Source organism: Apium graveolens, chromosome 10, assembly GCF_009905375.1.
Source record: "Apium graveolens cultivar Ventura chromosome 10, ASM990537v1, whole genome shotgun sequence".
NCBI lineage: Eukaryota > Viridiplantae > Streptophyta > Magnoliopsida > Apiales > Apiaceae > Apium > Apium graveolens.
In genome coordinates, this window is record NC_133656.1 from 153,782,520 (window position 1) to 153,802,248 (window position 19,729).

A 19,729-nucleotide genomic window follows, 5' to 3' on the forward strand; every position below is an offset into this window, starting at 1 on the left:
AATGGGCCTAGCTGTCGGCCAAATTCTGATATGATTAATGCAACATTAATTACATACCCGAGTCTTATTTTCTTCCCTATCATGTATAATTAAAAACGCATGTTTTATGAACGTTTTACTCTAAATTTGTGAGAGTTAGGGCCATTTTAAAAAAATATGTGGGTTAATATTATTATTCTATAGTAGCAGATTACACATTTAACCTCCGGATACTCCTTTATGTTTTGCTCTTTTTGAAGTCTCGTGCCCAATGAAATCCAAATGCTACCACACTAGACACCACGCTAAAAGATGGGAATGGGACAACAACTACATTTTCTTGTCACATTCCACTGCGTTGCTTACGTTATTGCAATTTTACAAATTTTTCAGTTTGATTTTTTATAAAAAGATTGATCTTCACATGCCCCAGTAGTGGGTGGCATCGGTAACTTGCTTTGGGAGGACTGACAGGAGTAGTACTGAAAAATGTAGTAAATTCTGTTAAGCTCATGAAATCAGCAAGCCCCTATCCTCGTTATGACCACTTTGTTTGCTGAGGTTATTACAGGGTACTGGAACTGGTTTCAGGGTGTTTCGGACATGTGTGAATCTTACAAAATCTGCTGCATGATAAGATTACCAAACTGGAATGCACAATGTGAGGTTTTTCTAATTAGATATCGAAGCAAAACCAGAAACCCACAAATTTATAATAAAAAAGCTGCGAAAAATTGAACATTCTACAAAATTCTGTCCATTACTGCTAATGTAAATATCCAATTCAGCTCCCCAAGCAGAATTTTTCTATCTGTTTGTCGACCAGGTATTCTGTTACAGAGTAAATAGTCAACAGACTCATAAGAGAACTCTTGATATACAAGTCAGCTGCAGTCAGCATCATGGCGATACTACCTTGATATGTATCGGAAATGAACCAGGCTAAAACAATAGTTTGCTGCACTTCTAATGTAGAGAATATAACCGTCACAAAAAACGCTTTGGAACTTCAACGTTTTCCTGTTCGCTATCAGGGATTTTGATTCTCGCTAATTGAGAAACCAGCATCTCGTGTACCCTACTCTTCAACTGCGTACAATTGGCAACTTTTTAAGAGCAGTACAACAATATATAAATTTTCAAAAAGTACTCTTAGAAAACTAGCTTTGGATTAGGCATTTCATGTGCCTACAAGATAATTATCAATACAAAAAACAATTTTAAAATGCATTGCCAACTCTAAAAGGTAATGCATTTTGAAATCCACACCCTTATATACCAAAATATAGACCTACTGTTAGATCTGTTCGAAAAGAACATTCCCTCGACTCCCCAACAGAGTAACTATTTTGAATTATATGACTCAATGCTGCTGTGTTTTAGTTGAACACTAAAGTTGCAATGTTTTAGTTGAATAAGTTTTTTGTTTCAGATTGGATATCTAGGTATCTTTCAGGGAAGATATCTTTTGCTATTTTGTAGTTAGATTTACTTATCAAGTTGGTGCTTTTTAGAGTATAAAATTGCTCCTCTCCTCCCATATACACTTCTGACATATCACATAAATAGCTTACAAACTAAAATCACGGCTCATAACATGTTTTCATCCAGGACATTTTACTTATATCAAAGATGTGTATTATTGTCGGCACCCTACGAGAACTTTAATTTCCAACCTAGAAGTCTAGAACAATAATGGGATACAAAAATATCTCCAGGACTTCGTGACATCATGAATACGAACTATATAAATGCTGTATGATTTAAAGTATACTAACCTCGTCAATCCCCACTTTACTCATTACTGAAACACGCAAGGATCCATCAGGTCCCATTTTCCGGTATCTGGCCAGCTCAGTATTGTCAGCATTACTATCTTCTGTAATGTAAACAACTGGAGACTCTTGCAGTAGATCACATTTGGAGACAACATCAATCCAGAGATGATCACTGAACCTTTCTTTAATTTCTTTGTAAATGATATACTGCATTACAAATAATACTGCATATTAGATGGTTAACGAGAAAAAAAGATAGCAAACCACAATAGAATCCCTGTAGTATAAATCTTTTTCTTTAACCAGCTAGTTATACAGAGCTAAAGGAGACAGATGGAGGCAATAGAAACGGGAGCACAAGTTATGTGGTTCTTTTTTGTATGCCTAAAAGGCAAACATGTGACAACATCTTACAATTGTTTACAAGAACTATCTGACATACCTTCGATATGCCGACCAAGGAATTTACCACAGCATCTGACAGTATTACCTAAGGGGGATATTCTCATATACTACAGCAGTAAACGCTTTTAAAAAACATCAGAGTGCTTCCTTTGACAATATGCTTAAAATAATGCCATGATTCCATGCATGTCTTTTGTGGTTATACAAGCATACATTTTGGTAATTTGATTAAAAAATCCACGCCCGCATAAATTAGTCTGATGCTAGGCCTGGCTGATTTAATCTCCACTTGATTTAGGCACCTTACTATAACAGTTAGGATTATTTCACTTTAGACCGGAATTATCCATCATACACATGATGCTAGGCCTGGCTGATTTAATCTCCACTTGATTTAGGCACCTTCGGATTATATACTTATAACAGTTCAGATTTGTACACTTTAGACTAGACTCATCCATCATACACATGATGAATATATTTAACTGAAACTTGCAGCAGATTTTAGATTCATAAGGAAATCACTTGCAAAGCACATGTAAAAAAGATACCTGATCAGAAGGTGAGGTCCCGCATTCCCCCGACAGATCATGAACATACAGTACGGCAGTTGGCAAATGAGAGAGGACGGCAAGAGTCAGCTTTTCTAAATTATTTCTGTCCTCTACAGGTGCAAACAAGAAAAATGACTAATTTGTGAAAATTCTAGCACAATAACAATATTCCTGATCCTAGGCCAAAACTTGAATTGCACACAAAGACATGGAAAATTTTAATAATTTGAATAAATAATAATGCTCTCAAAATAACTATATTGACTTAAAATCTGAACTTTAATAAAATAGTTTAAGTATAATTCTTTCACAAGTGAAGAGCAAAACTACCAAGTGATTACTCACGAGGAAATGAAAATTTTATTATAAAAAAAAGTGAAGACAAAGAACATGCTAATAGAGGAAAAGTCTACCATCTCGCCTCCTCAAGATACCAGGTGTATCTGTCACCTGCAGTCATATTAAATTTAGATAGCAAAAGGATAATATTGATTAAATAAGTTATGCATAATATATAAGGTACCTGAAAATTCTGGTATGTTAAATGAATATGACCCATTAGAATTCCTCTAGTAGTGAAAGGGTAGTTGCAGATCTGTGCGCCATGGGGAAGAAGACTCAGTTGACTGTTATATTACAACCATAGAATGTTGGAGGATATATAACATGAGTAGTTTAAGGAAGATAAAGACAAATTTAAAAACTTCTTTCACTTGAAATACAGATGTTACACCTAAATTTGACAAATCTCTAACAAAGCAAACATATCATTCCTCCAGAATTTAATTTTTTATTGTGGAAATATTGTGGGGACGCTACATGTATTCAAAGTCAAATGAAAATCTCTCTATTCTCATTTCAATATTTTAACACTGAGACAACACCAAAATTTTGGTATCTATGCTTACCCACCAAAGGTGCTACTGTATTTCTAAGGTCAATAAATACATGTCACATAACATATAATATTCCAGGAGAGTTTTACTGGGATAACATCAGAGATTTCATTAAATTGCTCCAGACTTCAGCCATAGTAAACCAAAGCTACCTTACCAAAAACTCTCTAGTTCTGCTTGCCACATTTACAAGTATGCAGAAAATGTGCAAGCATGCGCAAACTAGAAACTAGGAAGTACTACTCTAGCAATGCAAGCTACTTCCAATGAAGCAGACTTCCATTTGAGTTTATTTACAAATCTTTCCACTATGAGATCCTACACAATAGAAACATAATTATTTTCTAAGAAAGACCGGCTGATTTCCCCATGCCCTATCGGAATTATATCCCAAGGGACTACTCTGAATTGTTATCGGTGTACTCGGGTGCCACATAAGTTATTTCAATCTTGGTAACTCTATTTTGTACGAGCATGTATAATTAGGGACAAATAACACAACTGCTTTTATATACAGCAGGGAAGTTTACAGAATTTTTAGGCATTGAACATCATTAAAGCTTATAAGCATTGCACATAATAAAAAATATCAAAAAGGGCACGAAAAGTACACAATGAACTCACATGTTCAAAGTGTATATGAATCTAATTATATAACCTAATTATACAATCCATTTAAAGTCTGTATACCTACCTCCGGCTTCCCTGTTGAGAGTAGCCGAACCAAAGACGATTTTCCGACATTAGGAGCTCCAACAAGACAAAGTGTTGGTGTCTCCAGATCAACTACTGGCATTGCACGCAAAGCCTGCAAACATGAAGTAAAAATATGCATTGTCAATAATCATTAGATAACGAAGAGCAAAAAGTAAATTATGAATGTAACAAGAAAGTCAGACATGTAATATTCAATCCGAGAAAATGAAAGATAAGAGACTTATTTTTGTTTAACAAACACAAGAGCTAGGTGTGAGTGAGCTGAATTAGGAATCCACAATATTAACTCCAAAGAAAAGAAACAATAACTAAAGTAAAGACTCACTATCTCAATACGTTGTCACAGACACAGTTCACTTTCTAATAACAAGTTTCCCCTCCCCTCCCTCGGTAATTATTACAGTCCACCAATTCTCTTACTCCGTCTATTTCAAAATGTTTTTCTTAATTAGCTTCTAAACATTTTTTGGAGATCTGACCATATGTTCTTTGGAATTCAAATATATCTAAAATATATCCAAATAGGCTATATCCAAAATATTTTAATTAGTATTTTTTATATCCAAATATATGTAAAATATAACTATAACTCAAATAAAGCACAATTACTCCAAAATTATTAATGATATATTGTCACGTGTCAACTCAAGAATAATATGTTTGGGGATCTTTCTCCTCATTTATAACAATAATGAAAAAAATACCTTTTCCAAGCTATCTATTATCTTACTAAGCTTTTTCAACGCCCTTTTGTGTACCTTGCTTCATAGACAATTTCGCCTTCTCTATTATTTTACAAGATCTTTAATTTATAATAGAGGAGTTTACATATTTGTAAGAACATTATTTATACTTTTATTTAGAAATATATTTCATGTGCACCAATATCTAGGGTAAATATATTAGGTAATTTAGTTAAACATCAGTAGTTCAGTACTTTCTGAATATTTGATCATTAAATAATATAAAATAATTTGTTTGCATTCAATTGAATGCATTAATAACCAATCAGGATGTTTGTTTAAATTCCAAGTTGTAAGATCTCTAAAAGCAACCTCCGGATGTCTAACCGAGTTGGTGAGAGCGCTAGTTATTAACCAAAGCAATAAAGGTCCGAATCCTGGGGGCGTGGGAAATTTCCCCGCTGTCCAGGTGGAAGGGCCACTAGTGCAGTCCTGCCCCTCAGTAAGTCCAATTTACAAGTCACGTGTAGGACCTGAGATGAGCTGATGTGGTACCGGTTGGGGTTTCTTGACAATACATCTTTTGACCAAAGATCTCTATAACCATGAGAATACTTTTGTTATACAATAGAGTTGAACTACATAAGCATCGGAACATTTAGATATGTTAAACTTGAACGTTTAAATTGAGAACTTCAGAGTTCCCACGGGATTTAAACATTAATATGTCCACATGTTTCTTGTTTCATTACAACTGTTAAATATCCAGTCTGTAGAAGTCGATGAATTACCTTTGCTATAATTAATAATTCATCAACTGCTTTTCCTTGACTTTTAAAAACCTCTTCCAGGCTTTTCATCCCCTGCAGATTAATGTTAATAAGTATGTTAACTAGAACATATATAAAGATCAAAACAAGTCGGCATTGGATTAAAGAGCATACCTCGTCTAATCGTTCTTGTGCCTCTTTCTTGGTCGAAGACTGCAAAAAAGTAAAAGATAACCATTTAAAATTTTAGTGGCGGTATAGATCATAATGTCTTTATCCTTCCTTTTCCCTCAGCAAACCCAGTATCTGGGATTGAAGAGTGGAACACTAGGAGCCAATCTTTAGGGGCAACAAATAACCTTTTATCTAAATCAAATATTTAACAATACATAAGGGGGTTACCATGGTTCGAACCACCAACTTACAACTCTAAAAATCGTGTCAAGTTGAGGGCTTAACTGGATCACGTTATCTATTATCTTTAGATGCAACACACACGATATTAATCAATCAGAAATTAGTTAGAATCTTGTGGAGCCTGAGAGATGGTAATATGCTACATCCAAGTTTACAAAAGACCTTCTCTCATGTAATAGAACTATAGAGTAATATATTCTACATATTACCAAGGAAATATTCTCCAATTCTCTCTAGTCTTTCACCTTAAATTCTCTTTAGTCTTTCAATAATTAATACGCAAACACATATACAGTAAACATGCCATTGTCGGTACACCAACAAAATTATTGTGCTCTGTCATTGGTGCTACTAAACTAGTAAGTGTCTAATCTACACCAACTCAAAAAACTCTCCATTGTGGGTAATCCCAACTGTCCACAACCACTGCTAGGGGTATGCATGGAATACATGCTTTATACATGGTTGCCTTTGTCGACAAATAAGTGCTTCTGTGACCCTCATAAATTAAAGCAGGATGCTAGTGTCGTTAATTGCTTCAGTTTTTTATTTATTAATACTAGCTTACGACGCGATGCACAATATATACCTTAATACGCAAACACATATTAAGTAAACATGCCATTGTCGATACACCAACAAAATTATTGTGCTCCGTCATTGGTGCTACTAAACTAGCAAGTGTCTAATCTACACCAACTCAAAAAGCTCTCCATTGTTGGTAATCCCAACTGTCCACAACCACTGCTAGGGGGACGCATGGAATACATGCTTTATACATGGTTGCCTTTGTCGACAAATAAGTGCTTCTGTGACACTCATAAATTAAAGTAGGATGCTAGTGTCGTTAATTGCTTCAGATTTTTATTTATTAATACTAGCTTACGACGCGATGCACAATATATACCTTAAATAATATTTAATTGAAAATAATAAATTATAATTCAAGTTAAAGTTTAAATGATATATTATAATTATAATCTATTTTAAGAGTATATGATATCTAACTAAATAAAATATATAATATAATAATGTAGTTGATAGAATTTTGACAATATACAGATCTTACATTTTAAAACATAAGGCTTCATTTGGAATTGTTGATAAAAAATGATGTTATATTAAAAAAAAACAAATTGCTGGCAAAAAAATGTTGTTAAAAAAATCAGATAAAGTTTGGTAATATCTTTTGATTCGCGCATAATTTTGGTTTTAATTTAAAAAATTAAGTTTTTGATGAATTTTGATACTGAAATCAGCAATCGCTTCCCACAGGCTTATTTCAAAAACATGGGGAGGTCCATCTTTTTCTAAAAGCGGCTTTTGGGCTACATACAATTTTCAGAAAAGCTGTTTTTTAAACTGTTTTTCAGCAAAAAAAACTGCAATTGTTGAGGGCGTAATATTATAAACGTATAATTTAAATAAGTTGTTGGCGAGATTCGAACCTTATACCTTTCTATAAAATAACATTTAATATTTAATTTTGATATGTTATTGGTGTGATTCGAATCAGAGACCTACATATAGAATAAATTCAGTAATAAATCTAATAATTCTCACTAACTTGATTGAAAATGTTAACAAAAAATGAGGGGTCAGCCAAAATACAAATCCCTAGTTTTCTTATTATAGTATTTAGTTTTCTTATATAGTATATACAGTGGCGGACACAGGATATTTGCATAGGGAGGGCCAAAATGTATCATAATTTCTTTATACATAATCTACCATCAAAATTCTTATAATAACAATAAGATTTTACATACTTAAACTTACAATCACAACGCTATTCTACGGATTTTCATATTTTAAAATCTTTGAAGTACATCATCGGTCTTAAAGGTCAAGTAAATATCTCGTTCAACATAAGTGAATAATAAATCATTTAGCCACTCATCTCCGATTCTATTACGAAGCCTAGCCTTTACAATATTCATAGCGAAGAAAGATCTCTCAACTCCGGCAGTTGCCACGGGTAAAAGCATAGCTAACTTTATAAGTAGATAGACCAATCGATGAATCAAATGCTTTCCGCTTTCAACCATTTTTTACCAAGTCCCGCAATTCCATTTAATGTAGAGAACCTATCATCATGACTTACTTATTTAAAGTAAAACGCAAGTGCCCTTTCAAACTCCATAATTTTTATAGGAGAAAATTCAGAAGGATAGAATTTCGCAAACTTGATCAACTTCTTATCAAAAGCACAAAAAGAATTTTGTGGATCAAGACATGACATGCCTAAGAGTAAGTCAGTAACAACTTCACTAGATCGGTCATTCAATTCTATAACTTATTTTTCTAAAATATCCCAAAACTTGTCATTATGATAAACATGATAATTTGTCAACACCTCGGACTTTCTTAAGGCTCTTCTTAGATCCACAAAACTTGCATTCATGTCAAGAACTACAATCTCATGTTTTTCACAAAATGATGTAACTTCTTGCATAAAGTCCTACCATCCATCTCTCTTCATTATTTTAAGCAAAGATTTAGTGACATTAACAAGATGCATTGCATTTACAATATCTTGATCTTTTCTTTTCAAGGCACGACGTGATAGCCCATCATTAATCCCCAAAATATTTTTCATCAAGTGTAAGAAAAATACAAAATCAATGTTGTTTATTGTTAACAACATTAATTCGGCATTACCTGGAAGACCTTGATCATCCGTGTGCTCCACAATATGTTCAAGTACACTATTAACCGGATTAAACAATCTAATTAAGCTCAACAAACTTGAATAATGAGAACACCAACGTGTATCACCCAGTCTTTTTAAAGTTGATTCTTGATTTAAGCCCTTTCCGGTAACAATCTCACCATTACAAAGCCCTTCAATTACTTCTTCACTTTGTTTGTCACGAAGCAAGTCTTGACGTTTACAAGATCCGGAAACAATATTTGTAATGCTAGCTATTTGTGTAAAGAACATTGATATTTTTCTATCTTTCCTTACACCACCAATAAGTGCTAGTTGTAATTGATGAGCAAAACGGTGAACATAAAAAACACAAGGATTTCTTTTAAGATCAAACTTTTTAAACCATTAAATTTTCCTTGCATATTACTTGCTCCATCATATCCTTGACCTTATACATTGGTAATGCTCAAATTATGCTTTTCAAGAAGTTCTTCTATATCGGCTTTGAGTGAAAGGGAAGTTTTGTCACTAACATGTACAACCCCCAGAAATCGTTCAACAATACACCCACGCTTGTCTACATAACGCAAAAGAACAACTATTTGTTCTTTAATCGATATGTCACGAGATTCATCTACTAGAATAGAGAATAAATCATCTCCAAGTTCATTAAGAATAATCTTTGTTGTCTCAAGAGCCATTGCCCTCACAATATCTTCTTGAATACTTGGCGATGTTACTTAATTATTTTCGGGAGCTTTATCCAACACAACCTACTTAATTTCTTCATTATGATCCGCAAGAAATTGTAAGAATGTGATAAAATTACCTTTCTTTGTAAAATCTTCCGACTCATCATGTCCACGAAAGGCTAATGCTTGACTTAAACACAATCTAACAACATCAACACTTGCAACTAAACGAGTGCAATAATCAATTCGACTTTGTTCCGACTAATTTGATATAACAATTTCTATGTGTTATTTTTCATGCATTAGATCGTAACAAATCAGCTACAATTCTTAACTACTTAATTATAATTATAACGTAATTGCGAACTAGCTCAATATATTCTCTGATTTACTGGTTTGAGATTACAGCTACGGACAATTCGAGAGGTCCGTTCTCTCCCAAAAGAAATAACAGTAAGCAATTGACAAGATAATCGATGCCCTAATTCCTTTCCTCTCTCCCTTTTATCCTCTCTTCAGTTTTGCCCCTTTTGCCCTTCTACTTTACTTGCATTTCCTTCCTTGCCCTTTTGTCTTGTGCTTCCCTTTTTACCCCTCCTAGTGTATGTGATCAGGTTGTGTGGTTTCAGACCGTTCATTACATTTCCCGGGGGCCAAAGTCTCACCTTGTCCTCAAGGTGAAAGTCTGCAAACCTTGCAGCCAATGTGTCAGCATCCTCTGGTTCGGCCACCAATTCTAATTCTGTAATCAGCTTGTCGGGAATGGTGGGACTTGATGGCAGTGACCCTATGGCACGTTTAAGCTGAGAAATGTGGAAAACAGGGTGAATTTTACTATTGTCTGGCAATTGTAACTTATACGCCACCTGACCAATACGTTGCAGCACCTCAAAGGGACCATAAAACTTAGCTGCCATTTTCTCGTAAGGACGACGAGCCAATGTTTGTTGTCGATATGGCTGTATCTTGACATAGACTTTGTCTCCAACAGTAAAATGATCATCACGACGTTTCTTATCAGCATTGATTTTCATTTTCTGTTGGGCTTTAATGAGATTTAAGTGTAATTCGTCCAAAATTGCGTCTCGTTCCTGGAGAGTAGCTTCCACCGTGTCAACGGGATAGTGTCCCCTACCTAAACGGTTGACCACTGGAGGATCTCTACCATACAACACTTTAAACGGAGTGAGCTTGGTTGACATATGTGGAGATGTATTATAGGAAAACTCCGCCCAGTGTAGCCACTTAGACCACGATTTAGGTTGTTCCCCTGCAAAACACCGCAAATACGTCTCTAAGGTTTTGTTTACGACCTCCGTTTGACCGTCCGTCTGCGGATGATAGGACGTGCTTCTCTTTAAAGTGGTACCCTGAATTCGAAATAGCTCCATCCAGAACGTGCTTAAAAATATTCTGTCTCTATCTGAAATTATAGATGCAGGAAATCCATGAAGTTTAACAATTTCCCTCACAAACAGAGCTGCTACTGTGAACGCAGTAAACGGGTGTTTTAAGGCCACAAAATGTGCATATTTTGACAACCTGTCGACTACTACCAGTATCGTATTCATCCCGTTTGACACGGGCAGCCCTTCAACAAAATCTAGTGTGATATCTTCCCAAACCCGCATAGGAATCGGCAAGGGTTGTAGAAGTCCAGCAGGGGCCTGCTGTGAAACTTTATGCCTTTGACAAACCTCACACTGTTGCACGTGCGCTGCCACATCTTTTCTCATTCCGACCCAGAACCATTCTGCTGCAATCCTTAAGTATGTTTTAACATCCCCGGAATGGCCTCCTATCGGGGAATTGTGATACATTTGCAAAACAATAGGAATAAAAGATGATTTCTGAGGAATAACAAATCGACCCTTATACAACAACCGGCCTTCTTTCAGTGTAAAATGGGTGTGTTCTTTGGCCCCTGTCAACAAATCATCCCGAATCTGGTGTAGCAATGGATCAGCAGTGACCTCTTTATCTAATTTTGACCAATCCACATCTGCAGTCGTCAACAGCGAGCCAAGTTCAATGTCTCCTTCATTTTTTCTGGAGAGTGCATCTGCCACACGGTTTGAACTTCCAGGTTTGAACTGAACCTCGAACGAGAAACCCAGCAATTTCGTAATCCATTTTTGATAATCTGCTCCAACCTCTCGTTGTTGCATAATAAACCGCAGACTTTGTTGGTCCGTTTTGACAATAAAATGGCGACCCAACAAGTAATGGCGCCACTTTTGAACAGCCAAGCAGATAGCCATAAGCTCTTTCTCGTATATTGACTTGAGTCTTGCCCGTGGTCCCAACAGTTTACTAAAAAATGCCACCGGCCTGTTTTCTTGCATTAATACGGCTCCCAAACCAAACCCCGACGCATCTGTCTCGACTATGAACATTTTCCGAAAATCTGGTAAGACCAAAACTGGTGGGTTTATCATAGCATGCTTTAAGGCCTCAAATGCCAAGGTAGCCGCATTTGTCCACCCAAATGCATCCTTCTTCAGCTGGTCAGTCAATGGTTGTGCAATGTGGGCGTATAGCTTTACGAACTTCCGGTAGTAACCCGTTAAGCCCAAAAAACCGCGAAGTTCTTTTAAGTTTGTAGGTTGTTTCCAATCTAAAATGGACTGCACTTTGTCTTCATCCACCGAGACACCCTGAGCAGAAACCACATGACCCAAGTATGCCACTCTATTTTTTCCGAAATCACATTTTTTTCTGTTTACCACCAAATTATTTTGCACCAGCGTCTCCAAAACAACCTGTACATGGTGGCAGTGCTCTTCAAGTGTCTTACTGTATACAAGAATATCGTCAAAGAACACTAAGACGAACTTACGTAAGAAGGGTCGAAGAACGTCATTCATAAGTGACTGAAAAGTTGCCAGACCATTCATTAAGCCAAAAGGAAGCACCAGAAATTCGTAATGACCGTCGTGGGTCCTAAATGTTGTCTTGTGCGTATCTTGCGGTTGAACTCGTATTTGGTGGTAACCGGCTTTCAAATCCAGCTTGGAAAACACTGCAGCGCCATGAAGCTCATCAAGCAATTCATCTATTACCGGGATTGGATATTTATCAGGGATGGTTTCTTTGTTTAATGCTCTGTAATCCACGCAGAACCTCCACGACCCGTCCCGTTTCTTAACTAATAACACTGGACTAGAGTAAGGGCTACTTGATGGCTTTATGAGTCCTGCTTCCAACATTTCTTTAATAAGCTTTTCGATTTCGTCCTTCTGACATTGAGGGTATCGGTAGGGTCGTACTCCTACTGGGTTTGATCCCTCTTTAAGTATGATGGCATGTTCATGTCCTCGTTTTGGTGGCAATCCCCTTGGAGTCTCAAATACAATAGAATTTTTCTCAATTACGTGACTCAAACACTCAGGAATCCCATCTCGTTCTTCTTCAGCAGTGTTGTTTTCTGGCTTTATTCTTTCCACTACATTTAACTCTATGTAATATCCCTGTTTCTCCTTTCGTAATGTCTTTATCATGGCTTTTAAAGAAATCTGGGAATGCACCAGTGAAGCATCTCCCACTAATGTAATCATCCGTCCTTCCGCTTCAAATTGCATTACTTGAGTTCGCCAATTGTTCACCACCGTGCCCAGCGTCTCCAGCCATTGTATACCCAATATAACATCTGAATTCCCTAGTTCTAATGGCAACATATCTACTGTAATTTCCACACTGCCATCCAGAATTAATTCCACCTTTTTACACAATCCACGACCCCGGATAGTAGCTCCATTTCCCAAAGACACACCAAAACCCCCAATTTCATCCACTGGAATTTCTAACTCCTGTACTACGGCTATCGACACAAAATTGTGCGTAGCACCTGGGTCTATCATGACCACGACTTCTTTTCCCCTTATAACGCCTCTCAACTTCATCGTTTTTGGGTTTGATAACCCGATTACAGAATTTAATGACACTTCAGGATGAACAGTTACCTCTGTTAAGTTCTCATCCTTCGGTGACATGGGAGGATCACTGCCTGTGAAATCTGTTCCTTCTTCATCGTCTTCTTCAATCAGCAGCACACTTAACTCTCTCCGTTTGCACCTGTGCCCCATAGACCATTTTTCATCGCATCTGAAACACAACCCTCGTGCCCTTTTTTCCTGCAATTCTTTATCAGTTAATCGCCTCATCTCACCACCTGGTTTGCTTGGATTTGACTGGTTCGATGGCTTTGGTGAGCTGATCGAGCTTTGAGACTCCCCTGTTTGCGAAACCCAGCTACGAACTGACGTGGGGCTGGACTGAAGACTATAGGTCGTAGATCCCCCAACATTGGGGCTTCAAAATGATACAGTAGAGTATTGGCAACCTTTAATCCACCTAACCCTTGTTTCCGGTATCCACTCACTTTATTCCGCTCCTCCACCCTTAAAGCTAATTCCATTGCCTGTTCGAGAGTTATAGGATTAAGCAGTCGCACCTCCGCTCTAATATCTTCTTTTAATCCATTCAGAAATTGCCCCATCATAATCTCCTCCGGTAGTCGTTCCAAAGGAGCTGCAGTTTCAATGAATTTACGGCGATATTCCATAACTGAAGTAGTTTGTGTTGTAGCTAGCCATTGTTCACACAGAGAGCCTCCACTTGAAGGTCGGAATTGTCGTAACATAAATTCTCGCAACTCGTCCCACCTTCTAATAGGTCTTCGCTTATTTTCCCACTGGAACCAACGGAGTGCGTCTCCTTCCAAAGCCACTACCACCGCTTCGAGTTTCTCCGCCTCCGACAACCGGTAAAAACTGAAATACCTCTCAATCCTCAATATCCACCCATCTGGATCCACTCCTTCGAAGATCGGCATATCTAATTTTCGATACCTCCATCCCCCTGCTCCATTCCCATTACTTCCTCCCATTCCACTTGCTCCGCTTGTATTCCCATTAATAACCGGCCCTCCAGTACCTCCTCCTGTATGCATACCTCCTGCTCCACCAAATACCCCAACTCCACCATAACCTCCTCCATCGAAAAGTTGTCCACTCCCACCGTCTATTGGCCTCCCCCCATTCTCTTGCCCATAACACTCATTTCCCCCAAAAATCCCAATAGATCTCGGTGATGCCATCATCTTGTTCACACTACCCTCCGGGCGGTTTACTACTGGTATTTGACCCGTCTGAATCTCAGTCAACGATGTTCGCATCTCCGATTGGAACTTTAATTGCTCATTTTTCATTGAATTTATCAGTGATTCGTGAAAATCACGAGTGCGTTGTACTCGAGCTTCCAAACGCCCTGCCATCGCATCCAGATATACGCCTATCTGCTTCGTTATTTTGGACTGCCCTTCCAACAACATCTCAGACAAAGAATGATGCATAGCTTCCACAGCCCGTTCCACTGCCTTCGACACCATGTCCGATATCGTACCCTCCAGACCTGTCAATTTCTCCTCCAACATCTCCACCCGTTGTGCTACTGTCGGCGACCCCATTAATCGATCGTAAGTGCTCTGATACCACTTGTAACAAATCAGCTACAATTCTTAACTACTTAATTATAATTATAACGTAATTGCGAACTAGCTCAATATATTCTCTGATTTACTGGTTTGAGATTACAGCTACGGACAATTCGAGAGGTCCGTTCTCTCCCAAAAGAAATAACAGTAAGCAATTGACAAGATAATCGATGCCCTAATTCCTTTCCTCTCTCCCTTTTATCCTCTCTTCAGTTTTGCCCCTTTTGCCCTTCTACTTTACTTGCATTTCCTTCCTTGCCTTTTTGTCTTGTGCTTCCCTTTTTACCCCTCCTAGTGTATGTGATCAGGTTGTGTGGTTTCAGACCGTTCATTACATAGATCTTTACAAGCTTTCATACATTTATAGTGAACACTATTGACATCTTCAATATGTTCCTTAAATTTTTTCACCGCTTCTTTCCAATTAGTAAATCCCTTAGTAACAAAAACATCCCCGCCACTTTGACTACCATACTTCGGTTTAAAGAGATAACAATACAAACAATAGCATGAATCCTCCGACACACTATATTCAAGCCAACTCGAATGGTCGCCGAACCAAGTAGAAACGAATTTACGTGTTCTTTTTCCAAATTGTCTCTCTGGAAAAATCATTTTTGGTTGAACCGGACCCTTTTGCAAGTAAAATCTTCTTATTCTTTCTCTATCATTAGCATCCAAACTATAAATACTTTCTCGTTTACCCGGATCAATTGGTAAGTCATCTAAATTTATCTCAACACGTGGGCGCACACTTGTAGTTCAAGTCATTGGGGTTCTTGATTAACTACATCATCCATCTTTCTTTTAGGAAAATATCTCTCCATCACTGTTTAATAATTAACGTTCAATAATTTGGTACTTCAAAACAATACTTAAAAGTTAAAAGCACTAACAAATAGCACACAAAAAACCCCCCAAATTGGTAATACATATATCCTAATTAGAGTTTAGAGAACAAGAAAAATAAACTAATTAAATAGGTACGTGTTAGAGCCTTAGAGGACAAACCTGTTCAGAAGATGACAAACTTGAGTGATTATTTACTTTAAATTTCTTGAAGCTTTAAACTGCTCACCTCATGCTCTCTTTTTTGCCTATCTGTGTCTCCCAGCCTCGGGTTTCTTTTCTTTGGTTTGTTTTCTTTCTTGTTCTTTAGTCTTTGTCTCACTGACTTGTTTTAGTTTTGTTTTTTATACATCACATATACACTTTAACCTGTTAAACTGACTGGGCCAATTAATTAAAATTGTGGATTGGGTTGGGCCATTCATACATAAAAAAATAATAATAAATAAATAAATAAGAGGCCAAAAATTTTCAGCCTGGGTCATGGCTTGCTCTGGCCTTTGAATGTGTCCGCCACTGAGATATAGAGTGTCGGCAGTGTAAACTAGTTGGCTTATTATACTAGTATAGTTTAGTTTAGATTTTGTTCAGGGGTCAGGGTTTTTTTTGGTTAAGGTAAATTACAAGAACTTTGGTACTCACGCACACATACCTAAAATGAGACTTGAACCTTCGGCCTCTTATTGCTTAGAGGGGAGGGAGGGACATTCGATAGCATAAGCCTTGCAGATATTATTTGAATTCAATTTAAGTTTGCATATATTATTAGGTAATAGAGTGGGAAATTGGATCTTGCTGAAAGCTGTTTAATTATTTTTCTGTAAGCCAAATCTTTTGGAGCTATTTACACTCCAAATGGCATGTGTCAAAACCATTTGCAGAGGCGGTCAAGTACGTGGTCAGAACAGTCTAGAACAGTGTGGCGTCTGCAAGAGAACCCTGCAGACAGAGGTAGGAGAGGACGAATTTAACCAAGACATTTATCCTCACTGAATATTATACGAACTCGGCAAGCAGTCGCACTTTATATTAGACACGAATAGTCAATATGTCTCTATAATGCAAGCAAATTACTTTCATTATAGTCTTTTAATTTTAACACCACAGAGACCGGGGACAACTCCAACAAGGTCATAATGACTTCCACGGAGTCTCTGATGGTCAACATTCCATTTACCAATTACCAGCAGATTTCTGCTCTTCGTTATTGCCAAAAAAAGGATCAATGCAGCACTTATATTCTTGTTTCATATGAGCTCCCAATTTTTCGACTATACCAATACAATTGCAAATAAAGTAGCAGTACACTATCTAAATATCTATACTTTATTAAAAGCACTACTGTTAACTGCTACTACCAGTTTACGAGCATAGTAAAGTAGCCAATTACGTTGTTGATCAATCACCAAATACTGAAAGCAAAAAGAAAAAACAGCTATCAAATTCTTATTAAGAAGGTAAATGCCAACCTGGGCGCACAGGGAGGCATGCTCTTTTCCAACAGATACAACTTTCTTTCTCAGAGCCTCAACTTTTTTCAATACCTGCAAATTATTAGGACTGATATATGATCCACAAAAATCCATCTTAAAAGTATTTTAGTATAATTGTATAAACAAAGATGACCCCTTTTAGAAGCAGAAAATATGTTAAAATACTGTATCTCCTTTAAAAGTGTCATTTACCTCTTCATAGTTGCCATCTCCAAGAGTCAAATCAATAAGTGATCTTTCATAAGGGTGTAAACTTTGTTTTCTCGGAAAATTTTCCTTGTATGTTCTTAAAGAGACAGCCAGCTCCTTTAGATTATTACAAAGGCCAAGATATTAGCCTCATAGGAGAAACATTTGGAAACTGTACATCTAATAATAAGTATATAATAGCACTACCAATTAGCATATGAACATTTAATTCTATGCTTAATGTAATTAATGTAAACAAAACAAAAGAAAGAGAAAATAACAAACTTAAAATTAGAATCAGATTCAAAATGTTTCAACATGTCTCTATCATCTATAACAGGCCTCATAATAAGGCTGGGATGTTACCTTCATCAATGCATCAAGTTGTTTTGCTCCTTTGTTTCTCTCACGTTTTGCAATATTAAGAATGCCTATGTAACATGCAAACTAAATATCATAGTTAGCAGTTCAGTCAATAATCGAATGCCTTAATTCAAGCGGAACTATGTATTTTAAAACTTTATACATGAAAATGCAAGATGCTAAAGTGATTCTTTACCCTTTGTCGGTGGGACCCTCTTTGCCTTTTTCAACGCAGAGTTATAAACATCAACGGATGGCATTACCATAGGTAGCTTCTGAAAGGCCCCGACAGAATCAATTGTTGATAAATTTTTGTCCTGCAATTGAGAGAGAAAAACTGACATTATTCTCTGTATAAGCATTTCTTAAAGAGGATATTTTGCGGTTAATCCACATAATTGTATCTTTACCTTGTGTTTTTATTGTTGTCCTACATTAAAATGCTAACTAGAATCCTATATCTTTCTCAAGGGTGGTTCAATTGTATCTAAAATTGTGTGCAGCTTTAAATCTCCAATTAAAAACTGATTACATGTAAGTACATCAAAGGGAAACTGTGAATCTATATTCATGGAGTCGGTATTCATATTATCTAACTACATTAACAAGAACCACAATTTGACTATTTTTCATGATTGAAAAAATGAAAACAATAATTAGCTCCTTCATTATGTGATTTATTTATCATAAACTACACCCAAACCACAACTTTAATAAACATACGGAACGTCGACACACTCTTTTATGAACCACTACTAAAAGCACCCTCACTACGAAAAACATCTTTGCTTATTGCGAAAAGGGATTTCCTTCATACTTATTTCTAGATCACACTTAATCTATAATTCTGACAAAATCTATTAGCTTCTCGTTTTAATATATACTCTGCTATATATGCTTACACATAAAATGTTAATACAACTAAAACACCTTTACTTTGTCCTGTAGCTCAGTGGGTGCCTTTTGCACATAGCTTCCATTCACAATCGTATATGCAATAGTCTGGACACCCCGAAACACATCCATCTTCGGGTTGTATACCACACCACGCACTGCATATAAACATACAATCCTGTTAGCAAAAACCATTACAGAGTTACGATATTACAGATAAAATCTAGCATGACAAAAAATAGAGACATATATATACACAAACACATTCTTCTGAATTAAACCTACAGCTACACTTGCTAATTCAAGCAAGTCATATAATCTTGACTTCAAATTTAACAAGTTAAAAATCTTTTATAAATTTTAATTAATTCCTAAAATTTCTAACCAACAAGTGCATTATAATAACAACATAAGAACAATGTTAATATCATAAACAATGTGTGGATATTTTAGTTCTGATGTAGAGATTATCTTCACTATATTTCATTTTCCAACAGCATACATGTTAATTAAATGAAATCATGGAATCATATATATCAAGGAGATAGAGAGATAGGGGGGGGGGAGAGAGAGAGAACCTTTAGCAAGTTTGGAGACATTACAGAGGAATTTAGTGGAAGGAAGTTGCCAAAGACTAGAACTTGCAGCCATAGCCAGCTCAATTCTCTCCACCCTTTTTTCCTTGGAGGGGTTTAACGGGCCGTAGCAGTAGTGTGTATAGCTTAGTTTTGTGAGTGACGCAACTCTTATCGAGTCACCGAGTTGACTCACATGTGTTTAAAATGGACTGGGCTTCATCTAGTTTAGGCTTTTTGTCCGTATTTTTAAAAATAACTTTTGGTTTGGGCTTCGTCAGGTTCAGGCTTTTAATTCTATCTATTATTCTTAATACGTGGCGGTGAA

The 19,729-nt window shown here is 36.6% G+C and overlaps 1 protein-coding gene across 2 annotated transcripts; it reads right to left on the reverse strand.

Moving 5' to 3' along the window:
* Positions 1 to 676: 676 nt before the first annotated feature.
* Positions 677 to 19,581, reverse strand: LOC141693387 (nucleolar GTP-binding protein 1). Of its 2 annotated transcripts, none has more exons than XM_074498483.1 (14): positions 19,405 to 19,581; positions 18,869 to 18,984; positions 18,129 to 18,249; positions 17,936 to 18,000; positions 17,573 to 17,686; positions 17,357 to 17,431; positions 5,957 to 5,995; positions 5,804 to 5,875; positions 4,307 to 4,420; positions 3,240 to 3,311; positions 3,130 to 3,166; positions 2,714 to 2,826; positions 1,758 to 1,964; positions 677 to 1,068 (listed from the first exon to the last, which is right to left on the reverse strand). In XM_074498483.1, the coding sequence occupies exons 1-14, from the start codon at positions 19,475 to 19,477 to the stop codon at positions 967 to 969; spliced, it is 1,320 nt and encodes a 439-aa protein (XP_074354584.1). In that variant the 5' UTR covers positions 19,478 to 19,581; the 3' UTR covers positions 677 to 966. The 2 variants fall into 2 exon arrangements, with proteins under 2 accessions (XP_074354584.1, XP_074354583.1); XM_074498482.1 differs by having other exon boundaries at positions 18,863 to 18,984; positions 19,405 to 19,580.
* Between the last annotated feature and the right edge of the window lie 148 nt (positions 19,582 to 19,729).